The sequence below is a fragment of the Salvelinus alpinus genome, chromosome 32 (assembly GCF_045679555.1).
Source record: "Salvelinus alpinus chromosome 32, SLU_Salpinus.1, whole genome shotgun sequence".
Classification (NCBI taxonomy): domain Eukaryota; kingdom Metazoa; phylum Chordata; class Actinopteri; order Salmoniformes; family Salmonidae; genus Salvelinus; species Salvelinus alpinus.
Window position 1 is genome coordinate 16,779,314 of NC_092117.1, and position 12,210 is coordinate 16,791,523.

Genomic DNA, 12,210 nt, shown 5'->3' on the forward strand with positions numbered 1-12,210 from the left:
AATCCACATCAGCCTTGATGTGCAGCACCTACCTTCGTTGAGGATTAAGGTTAGGATTAAGGTAAGGGAAAGTCATAAAAAAGTTGTTACATGGCTAAATTTGTTGGCGCCTAAATATGTTGACTTCTTTGTACTGCTCAGCAGCCATTTTGCGGTAGTTAAGTTCATAGTTAAGTTCATCATCATATACCCTGTTTATCGCCAAGGGTGAGTCAAAAACCGGAGTCGATTTGCCCACCATTTTCTTCCACAGTCTTTTATTTGTAAATAATAAAAATGAACTCTTGAATATAAAACATACACATCAGTAGAGCCACATCTGTTATACAAACAAGAAATGTTGAAGTGAATACTTCTTTTCTAGATATCGTGTTTTGAGTGGAAACTCATGGACTGTAAACAATCAGTATCGTGGAGTAATACCGACAAAGGAAAGGGCAGTGGGCTGCACCCCAAGAGGTTCAACTAAAACGTCAGCTAACAAAATCTTTATGGGTTTTAAGTTCAGTCCAAACCATGATAAAATACGGGGATTAAAGTTTTGCGGTTAAAGAAACAAGGTGGCATGTGTTGCAAATAGTCATGTTGGTTTTGGCTGCTATGAGGAGAAACTGAAAGGTCTGTTGGCTCCCCCTTGTGGTTGGGCACCGCTCAGCGGCTCTCAAAGCACAGGGCAAGGGGCTCAGATCTGTTTCCATAGGACTAGGAATGTTTGGATCGTTTTGTGTGTGTAAATATCGTCCCCCTGACTCATATTGACAACGTGTGTGTGTGTTTATAGGTGATAGGTGTATAGTCAGATACACTCATTTGATAATCATATATATCTATATCTTTTATCATTTATGTCATAATTATACTTCATATACATTAATCTCTGTTTTTATACACACATTCTCTACCTAGCCCCACTGCCAAAGACTATAGTTAAAACACCTAGCTCCTCAGATAGTCAGTTTGCTCAGTACTACGATACAGCACTGCTCTCCAAAGGGTTCAAAAGGAACACAAGAAAAGAAAAAAGTATTTTGGAGACTTCCTAATATGGATATTCATACGCAGAGTGGGAGGTGTGGCCTGGGCGGAGCTTATTCCCCCGGTGTCCGCCCTTGGATGGCGGATGGCTTTTCTGTTTGTATTCATATTCAGTACGAGCAAACTGTACAAGTACATGCAACATACAAGCTGGCCTAAAGTATGTGGAACTAACACACATTTAGTCTAGTCTCTTTTTAAGTAATTCGTCTGGCTTTTGTTTTACAAAAAAATGTGCATGCAGCTTGGGCCGGGGTCCCGAGTCATGCTGCGCCCGCCACACTCGCGGGGGGTGACGAGACCTCTGCTGGTCTGCAGACCACCATCACTCGAAACCAAATATGCACACAGGGAGTCTGCACCACATTCTCAACATTCTCAACTCTAGGCAAACTCTAGGTACCATTCTCAACTCTAGGCAAATAGAATAAAATAGATCTAACCATAATTTGGCCCTTTTTTTTCTCTTTCACAACCATTTGTTGTCTGAAAAATAATCAAGCTTTTGTGCTTGCTTTGATCTTAGAACAAGTATTGTTTTCACCTGTGCAGTCTCCCTCCCCTAACAGGTTGTGCAATCACGCCAATCCTCACAGATATAGCGACGCCATGACGACCTCAATGCTGAAACGCATTTTGATGGGCAGCTGTCGGCAGGGCGTCTTCAATCTTTTCCCTTTGTCTCCTGCACACTCTTTATGGCCTCACAATAACCTCTTCATTGATTGGCTACACCAAGCCTGGGCTGACATCCCTTGTGCCCCCTAACAGAGTGGGCTGCATGAGTCCCTTCAATCTCAGGAGCACAAGCCATAACACACTCAACGGAGGGAGAGGAGGAATGGAGAAAGAGGGGACAAAAAAAGGAGATGTCAGAGAGAAGGAGGATGGATACATAAAAAGGAGGGATGAGAAATAGAAGACGTGAGACTCAGGAGCAAGGCCCTAGCAGCCCAGAGAAAGGAGGGAAAACGGAAGGAGGGAGGCATGGGAAATGATTGTCTGACTCCAGCTAAACTTTGATTGGCTAGTTCTCTCTCTCCCTCTCTTTCTCTGTATATCTCTATCTCTCTGTCTGGCTTTGATTTGCTTAAGGTCTATCTTGGCCCTAGGGATGTGGTCATGCACTCTGGTCAGTTGTGGTCCATTGGTTGTTGTCCATTTGGGGTTGTGGTTGCGTTGTGGTCACTAAGAGCGCATACCAGCTGGTCCTGAGCTGTCCAGGGATGTCTGGGACGCCCGCCGCGTAAGCGAGGCTAAGGTAGGGTCCACCAATGAGGAAGGAGGAAACAATTTGTACCAGCCAATCACTGTGCTGGAGAGGTCCAGCTCCTCCAATAGGATCTGTGCAACTCCCATGAAGCATTTGTGATCCAGTCGCCCGTAGTCGCCCCAGACTATTATCTGTGGAGAGGGACAGAGATAAGACCAAGGACCCACACCTTCAAGCACACACGTACGCATCACACACACACGCACACAGACACAGACACACACACACACACACACACACACAAGCAGTACAAGTCCCCGGTGTTATTACCTGGAGGACTTTCCCCTGTGGGCTCTCCTCAAACAGCAGGGCCTGCTGGTAGAGTGGCTCCAGGGTTTTACGTGCAATCTTGGTTTTCTTTTTGGCTTTACAGGCTCCGTTATCCAGCAGGTAGGCCTTGACATAGGGTGCTGCAGAGACAGAGTGGTGTGGGGGAGAAAGGTGAGAGAATGGAGAACAGACACACTTATCTGGGATTTTGTGTGTGTGTGTGTGTGTGTGTGTGTGTGTGTGTGTGTGTGTGTGTGTGTGTGTACGTGTGTGTGGTACCTGGGAGTGATTTGGACCCTGGTTTGGGGGTAAGGCCACGTGCTCTAATCACCTCCACCTCTAGCTGGCCTTTTTTGTCCATCATTCCGATCTGAACATCTCCTGTAAACCATACACGGTATATCATCAGTGGTGTGTACTCAAGGGAATCTAGGCTTCCCCAAAAATGGTACCCCAAAAAATAAATAAAAACATATAGAATAATGTATCTTTCATCTCCTTGTGTTTCATGGGGCTTAATGTACTGTATCTCACCGGAGAAAGCATCCGAGTGAGTGAAACAGCGCCCCTCTATCTCTGTATGTGTAGCCCATCTATCTGATGTCGTCTGGTCAAAAAGAGTATGACATTGTTGCCGACCATAGCATTGAATGTAAGGGAAGCCAGAGAGCATTTGGCCTTCCTTGATAAAAAAATATATGAAATAATAGCCAATCAGCGTTGAGCTAAACTGAGTGAGCTCGATTGTGAATGGTCCTTGCGCACCAAGGCAGTTTGGATTTGGCTTTACACCAATCACATCAGATTAAAAACAGTACGTCATTTACACAATTTCTTTTATTTTTGCATCTCGTTGTGTCACTGTCCTCCAGTGGCTAGCTAGCCAGCTAGCTAAAATCGTTCCTTTCCTAAATAGTGATGGATAGAGATATGGATTTAGACTTGTGGTTTTATTTCATTCTCTGTACTGGCCAATGATTATAGCAGCGATTCTGATCCAACCATTAATTCATACCTTGTTGTGCCCCTGGCCTGAGAGGATGGAAGTTCAATATGTATCTAGATGTAGAAGGCTAACGTTAACTAGCTGGCCTGGCACATCATTGCCCATGAAGGGAATTTAAGTTAGCGAGCAAGCATTTTAGCCAGGTAGCCTAGGCTCCAACAACTAAAATTGTGTACTGTATGACAGAGTGATGAAAGAGAGGAGGATGGCATTGGCGTTTCTCTACAAGTAGTGTGAGTCAACATGTTTTTTCTAATCACACACACACACACACACACACACACACACACACACACACACACACACACACACACACACACACACACACACACACACACACACACATATGTACCATGGACAGCCACATCATATTTAGCTTATGTTTATTGAACTAAATTATTTTTGGTATCTTTTAGTTGTCACTGTATTAAACTAAGCAGAGGTGATTTGATGATGTTGAAGGTGCTGGAATAGTGGAGGCAGCTCCTGGTTTCTTTGTGACTTGTGGTAACTCTCTGTGGTTCTAAATCAATAGTTGTTTAGTGGTCCGAAAACATTAACTTGCTTGACTATGTTGTAGGTCATGTAACTGTTTGTTACATGCAATGTGCTTTGTGGACTTCACCAGACAGATGTTGCTCTCCGGTTTTGTGATGAAACAAAGGTGTGGTTGAATTTATTCTGCCACTGTGTCTTCTTATTGTCTCGACCTTTAGGCCTATATATCACGGTGTCAAGGCATATGAACTAACAGGTTATAGAGCAAACAACGCAATTATCACAACACATACTGTAGGTTGTAATATGGCTTTTTTTCCCTGGCTTGGCTTCCTTAGCGATTTTACCCACGCATCACTACTGTCCATCATATCCCTTTGTGCCACTCACCCATGGCGGGTGTGGCTAATGTTTGCCGGCCCACCAGTTGGGCGGGGCCAAGGCCATCCAGGAAGTCACTGAACTGACTGTCAACCCCCAGCCTCATCCCCGAGAAGATTAGACTGGAACACACACACACACACTGGGGTTAAACTACTGAAGATCAGAATAACGTTAGACCGGACAAGCATTGAAGTGAGAATGACACTACCACTACAGTCAAAGAGAGAGTGAGGCTAGAGATACTGACTTCCCCTCAGAGCTGTAGCTGTTCATGCTTCCGTCAGTGGAGTCTCTGCTGGCCTGGCGGTTCATGGCAGAGCGGGGGTACTCTACAGCCATGCCCACCTCTGTACTCCGCTGGATCTGAATTTTGTTCTTTTTCTTGCCCTTCTTTTTAGTATCCACCACCACTGCTTTTTATTACACACAACAAATACAACAACAATACATTCATATTACCAACTGGTTTTTATATGGGTGCTGGATACAGGGCTTGTGTATGGTGGGGTATTGCTTGTATGGTCTGTCTGTGTTACCTTTCTGGGAGGTGAGCTGTGAGGTGCTGCAGCTGCGTCTGGAGGGCAGGCCCACAATGGCCACCACCCGTTGGCTGAGGCTGGAGCGCCGCTTCTTGCCCCCGCCCAATGCTGTATCTGATTGGCTGCCGTCCGTGTGCTCAATGCCATAGATCTCACCGCTCACACTGGTGCTCTTTAACATGCTGCGGCCTGACGCACGCATCGCCTTGCTACACGCACACACACACACACACACACACACACACACACACACACACACACACACACACACACACACACACACACACACACACACACACACACACACACACACACACACACACACATACACACACACGCACGCACGCACGCACACACACGCACGCACGCACGCATACACAGACAAAGAGACAGACAGACAAATACATTTTGTAGTCTTTACTGCAACACACAGGTGTGCGTGCGTGCGTGCGTGCGTGCGTGCGTGTGTGTGTGTGTGTGTGTGTGTGTGCGTGCGTGCGTGCGTGCGTATGTGTGTGGTTCTTTTTACTTGAAGCGTCCCCGGGGTCTCTCTGACTGGATGGATATGTAGCTGGTACTACTGATGCGGGAGGCACTGCTGGTGCGAGAGATGGCTGACACGTCGCTGACATCACTGTCTGAAGACTTGCGGGATACGTTCTCACAGCTGGTTCTCCTCTGGTCCTTATACAGCTAGAGAGAGAGGATTAGAGAGCGACAGAGGATGAGAGTATATATACACATGTGTTTCATGCCAATAAAGTTGACTGAATTTAATCATTTTGAATTGTGAAGGGGGATAGAGGAGTGAGAGCGAGGAAAGATGAACATGGAGAGATGGTCATAAATATGGTGAGTGAGAGAGAGGGACAGAGAGATGGAGAGATGGTCATAAATATGGGGAGTGAGAGAGAGGGACAGAGAGATGGAGAGATGGTCATAAATATGGGGAGTGAGAAAGAGGGACAGAGAGATGGAGAGATGGTCATAAATATGGGGAGTGAGAAAGAGGGACAGAGAGATGGAGAGATGGTCATAAATATGGGGAGTGAGAGAGAGGGACAGAGAGATGGAGAGATGGTCATAAATATGGGGAGTGAGAGAGAGATGGAGAGATGGTCATAAATATGGGGAGTGAGAGAGAGGGACAGAGAGATGGAGAGATGGTCATAAATATGGGGAGTGAGAGAGGGGGACAGAGAGATGGTCATAAATATGGGGAGTGAGAGAGAGGGACAGAGAGATGGAGAGATGGTCATAAATATGGGGAGTGAGAGAGAGGGACAGAGAGATGGAGAGATGGTCAAAAATATGGGGAGTGAGAGAGAGATGGAGAGATGGTCATACATATGGGGAGTGAGAGAGAGGGACAGAGAGATGGAGAGATGGTCATAAATATGGGGAGTGAGAGAGAGATGGAGAGATGGTCATAAATATGGGGAGTGAGAGAGAGGGGCAGAGAGATGGAGAGATGGTCATAAATATGGGGAGTGAGAGAGAGGGACAGAGAGATGGTCATAAATATGGGGAGTGAGAGAGAGGGACAGAGAGATGGAGAGATGGTCAAAAATATGGGGAGTGAGAGAGAGGGACAGAGAGATGGGGAGATGGTCATAAATATGGGGAGTGAGAGAGAGGGACAGAGAGATGGAGAGATGGTCAAAAATATGGGGAGTGAGAGAGAGGGACGGAGAGATGTGGAGATGGTCATAAATATGGGGAGTGAGAGAGAGGGACAGAGAGATGGAGAGATGGTCAGATGTGCTCCTGCATTTTTCAGCATGTTCTTAACAAAATATAGATTTAGAGTTAGATAAACTTGGATTTTTTGTCAGGAACATATACGGGATGCTACCCTCTACAATATAACCTTCACTACAAATCAAAACTCAAAACCTACAACCTGATTTTGGACGGAATTACGGAATCACCTGGAAGGCTTACAACTACCAAAGATTATTATTCCAACGCTATACAGCAAATGCTCTGGAAAACAACAGAAACCTGAAAACACCATCCAACCTGGAACTGAGTGAGTCATGTTTAGTCTGAAGCTATATTTTATTTCCAAAAGCCAAGAAGAAAAATACATTACATTACTTTATAAGGACTGAATGCTAAATTAAGGCTGCCAAGCTTGATACAACTTCAATTAGCACTGAAGTGTCAAGTGAGAGGTGTCAAAGCCCTTTATCCCAACAATGGCAGGAGAGTCAAACAGTCTACTCCAACAAAATGGAGAGGCCTTAGAAGCTTCCTCCCGCTGTTCAGAGGTAATTAAAATACAGTACCCTGTGTATGTAAAGAATGATAAGGCAAGAAAAGATCACAAAATTAAGCTCTTTATGGAAAATCAAGAGACACTTTTTGCTGACTATTTTAAAAATGGGAACATCAGCAACCTCATCTTCCGCACAAACCCTCCCCTGGCATGGCACAGTGCTATATTAACCAGACCATCTCCTGGCACAGTGCTATATTAGCACACTACCCCTCTGTTAACAGGGGGGTGTTAACGAGGGGTGGAAACTCAGGATACTAGACAACGAGGACTCTGAGTCAGCTAATATAGTATATCCCTATAAGTCTGGAAAGGTAATGGTACAGGGCAACATCAAACAGTTTCACCTGGACTTTCACCTAATAAAATAATTAGCCCAGCAGGAGAAGCTCTCCCTTGAGAAAGATACCCCCACCCCGAACGGGTCAGACCAGACCTCTTCATTATATAACCCCACAGACGAGCAACCCCAAGTGGAAAGTCAACCTCCCAGGACAGAGTACTACCCCCTCATTGGAATGAAGGATACATTTACCCAGCTGGAGGTAAGGCAGGTGGAGAGGGAACAGCAGGTGATTCCACTCCAGTCAGCACAGACCCAGACAACAGTCCAGCACAACAACATCCCCTTAACCAGACCCGGAGAGCTGGAGGTGGAGAGAGACATATCTACACTCTGGACTGTGGTGACACAACTTCAACAATATAAAAAGCAGGAGCAGGAGAAGAACAGAGCACTAGAGGAGAGGATCAGACTGCTGGAGGAGAGGGTGAGGGGGATGGCGTGTGACAGAGAACAACCCACTAAAGAGGTGGCCAACCCCGCAGAGAAGCCAGCAGAACAGCCCACCTCAGCTCCCGACAAAAGTCTCGACACCAGAACAGAACAGTCCACACCAGACCCTGACCATAGCGTCGACATCACAGCAGAACAGACAAATGAAGAACCCCAAGCCCAGGGGATCTCACCCCCTCTGAGCACCCCCCCTGTCAGCCACCCTGATAGCTCTCCTGACAACCCCCCCACTCCCACTGAGGACATAACCAAGACACAGATTGTACTCCTTATGGACTCAAATGGGAAATATATACAAGAAGAAAAACTCTTTCCCAAACACAGTGTGTCTAGACTCTGGTGTCCAAACACCCAGCGCGCCCTAGACCTTCTGTCTGAGGACAAACTAGGCTCACCTAGCCACATAATAATACACACAGGCACAAACAACCTGAGAACACACCAGGAAAGGGTGGCCACAGCACTCAAGGGAGTGATAGAAAAAGCTTATTCTACTTTCCCCAATGCACAAGTGGTTATCTCCACCCTGCTACCACAAAAATACTTCCACCCTGCTACCATACAGCGGGTAAACACAAGTATTTCCCATGACTGTGCCTCAAAACCAAATGTTTTCCTGGCCCACCACTCCACCCTGGACTTGAACAGCCTCTATGACCAGGTCCACCTAGACAAGGCAGCAGTGCCCACCTTCGCCCGGACTCTAAAAGACATTGCTTTCAAACGCAGCCAGCTGCCAACACTTCACACAGGAGCAACAGATCAATAGACACCCCGCCCAGACCAGCGAGACACTCTCCCAGACCTGCGGGACCCCCCCCCCCCCTGGACCTACACATAGAGGACCCACGCCGAGAGGACCTACATCCAGACCACAACACCACCAGCCACATACACACCCCCACCCCAATCAATCAACACCCCACATAAGTCAACCATGCCCACACCCCATTTAGGTCCCCTCAGATCAGACCTATAACCCTCCTGCCCACCCCATGTACCCCACCCCCGCAAAGAGGGCTTCAACATGGAAGTCACGCATACGCCCAGGCCGTGAGCGGGCAAACAGGCCCAACCCCCACTCTTACACTAACCCAAGCCAATGGCATGTACCAGATGCTTAGCAGGCTCTGCTCACACTTACTGGCCTGAGGCCAAACCACATGACCAACAACATTGGACACTTTATGGAACACAAAGCCTTCACTATCTCATCCTGGAATATCCAAGGCCTGAGGTCATCTGCCTTTGGCCTAAAGAGCAGGTACCTAGACTTCATCAAAGAAATCGGAAATACAGACATTGTCATCCTACAAGAAACCTGGTATAGAGGAGACACTGGTTGCCCTCTAGGTTACAGAGAGCTGGTAGTCCCATCCACCAAACTACCAGGTGTGAAAGAGGGAAGGGACTCAAGGGGGAAAGCTAATATGGTATAGAGCAGACCTAACTCACTCCATTAAATTAATCAACACAGGAACATTTTACATTTGGCTAGAAATTCAAAAGGAAATTATCTTAACAGAGAAAAATGTCCTCCTGTGTGCTACCCATATCCCCCCAATAGAATCCCCATACTTTAATGAAGACAGCTTCTCCATCCTGGAGGGGAAATAAATCATTTCCAGGCCCAGGGACATGTACTAGTCTGTGGCGACCTAAATGCCAGAACCGGACAAGAACCTGACACCCTCAGCACACAGGGGGACAAACAACTGCCTGGAGGTGACAGCATTCCCCCCCATATGCCCCCCTAGGCACAACTATGACAACATAACCAACAAAAACGGGTCACAACTACTGAAGCTCTGTCGCACACTGGGTATGTACATAGTCAATGGTTGGCTTTGAGAGGACTCCTATGGTAGGTTCACCTATAGCTCATCTCTTAGCAGTATTACTGTAGACTACTTTATCACTGACCTCAAACGAGAGTCTCTCAGAGCGTTCACAGTCAGCCCACTGACACCCCTATCAGACCACAGCAAAATCACAGTCTACTTGAACAGAGCAATACTCAATCATGAGGCATAAAAGCCAAAGGAGCTGAGTAATATTAAGAAATGCTATAGATGGAAAGAATGTAATCTGGAAACCTATCAAAAAACAATTAGGCAACAACAAATTCAATCCCTTTTAGACAACTTCCTGGACAAAACATTCCAGAGTAATAGTGAAGGTGTAAACTTGGCAGTAGAAAATCTTAACAGTATATTTGACCTCTCAGCTTCCCTATCAAATCTAAAAATCTCAAATAGAAAACCGAAGAAAATGAATAACAATGACAAATGGTTTGATGAAGAATGCAAACATCTAAGAAAGAAATTGAGAAACCTGTCCAAACAAAAACATAGAGACCCAGAAAACCTGAGTCTACGCCTTCACTATGGTGAATCACTAAAACAATACAGAACTACACTATGGAAAAAGAAGGAACAGCACATCAGAAATCAGCTCAATGTAATTGAAGAATCCATAGACTGTAACCACTTCTGGAAAAATTGGAAAACACTAAACAAACAACAACACAAAGAATTATCTATCCAAAATGGAGATGTATGGGTAAACCACTTCTCCAATCTTTTTGGCTCTATAACAAAGAACAAAGAACAAACAGCAAAAACATATACATGATCAAATACAAATCTTAGAATCAACTATTAAAGACTACCAGATTCTCCAATTACCTTGAATGAACTACAGGACAAAATAAAAACCCTCCAACCCAAAAAGGCATGTGGTGTTGATGGTATCCTCAATGAAATGATCAAATATGCAGACAACAAATTCCAATTGTCTATACTAAAACTCTTTAACATCAGCCTCAGCTCTGGCATCTTCCCCAATATTTGGAACCAAGGACTGATCACTCCAATCCACAAAAGTGGAGACAAATTTGACCCCAATAACTACCGTGGGATATGCGTCAACAGCAACCTTGGGAAAATCCTCTGCATTATCATTAACAGCAGACTCGTACATTTCCTCAGTGAAAACAATGTACTGAGCAAAAGTCAAATTGGCTTTATACCAAATTATCATACGACAGACCACGTATTCACCCTGCACACCCTAATTGACAAACAAACAAATCAAAACAAAGGCAAAGTATTTTCATGCTTTGATGATTTAAAAAAATACTTTGACTCATTTTGGCATGAGGGTCTGCTATACAAATTGATGGAAAGTAGTGTTTGGGCAAAAACATACGACATTATAAAATCCATGTACACAAACAACAAGTGTGCAGTTAAAATTTCTTCCCACAGGGCTGTGGGGTGAGACAGGGATGTAGGTTAAGCCCCACCCTTCAACATATATATCAACAAATTGGCGAGGGCACTAGAAAAATCTGCAGCACCCGGCCTCACCCTACTAGAATCTGAAGTCAAATGTTTACTGTTTGCTGATGATCTGGTGTTTCTGTCATCAACCAAGGAGGGCCTACAGCAGCACCTAGATATTCTGCACAGATTCTGTCAGACCTGGGCCCTGACAGTAAATCTCAGTAAGACCAAAATAATGGTGTTCCAAAAAAGGTCCAGTCGCCAGGACCACAAATACAAATTCCATCTAGACACCGTTACCCTAGAGCACACAAAAAACTATACATACCTTGGCCTAAACATCAGCGCCACAGGTAACTTCCACAAAGCTGTGAACGATCTGAGAGACAAGGCAAGAAGGGCATTCTATGCCATCAAAAGGAACATAAAATTCGACATACCAATTAGGATCTTAAATCAGTGATAGAACCCATTGCCCTTTATGGTTGTGAGGTCTGGGGTCCGCTCACCAACCAAGAATTCACAAAATGGGACAAACACCAAATTGAGACTGCATGCAGAATTCTGCAAAAATATCCTCGTTGTACAACGTAGAACACCAAATAATGCATGCAGAGCAGAATTAGGCCGATACCCGCTGATGATCAAAATCCAGAAAAGAGCTGTTCAATTCTACAACCACCTAAAAGGAAGCGATTCCCAAACCTTCCATAACAAAGCCATCACCTACAGAGAGATGAACATGGAGAAGAGTCCCCTAAGCAAGCTGGTCCTGGGGCTCTGTTCACACACACAAACAGACCCCACAGAACCCCAGGACAGCAACACAATTAGACCCAAC

At 45.4% G+C, this 12,210-nt stretch overlaps 1 protein-coding gene across 20 annotated transcripts in view; it reads right to left on the reverse strand.

Moving 5' to 3' along the window:
- Positions 1-240: 240 nt before the first annotated feature.
- Positions 241-12,210, reverse strand: part of rims1a (regulating synaptic membrane exocytosis 1a) — a 72,855-nt gene continuing 60,885 nt past the window's right edge. For 17 of the 20 annotated variants that reach the window (XM_071380605.1, XM_071380606.1, XM_071380621.1 and 14 more), the window contains 7 exons: positions 5,535-5,698; positions 5,003-5,214; positions 4,714-4,879; positions 4,473-4,585; positions 2,858-2,959; positions 2,579-2,718; positions 241-2,439 (listed from right to left, as the gene is read on the reverse strand). In XM_071380605.1, the coding sequence (XP_071236706.1) occupies positions 2,224-2,439; positions 2,579-2,718; positions 2,858-2,959; positions 4,473-4,585; positions 4,714-4,879; positions 5,003-5,214; positions 5,535-5,698 (1,113 nt within the window). In that variant the 3' untranslated portion in view covers positions 241-2,223. The remainder of the gene's footprint in view (positions 2,440-2,578; positions 2,719-2,857; positions 2,960-4,472; positions 4,586-4,713; positions 4,880-5,002; positions 5,215-5,534; positions 5,699-12,210) is intronic. The other 3 variants (XM_071380622.1, XM_071380609.1, XM_071380602.1) reach the window with 1 other exon arrangement.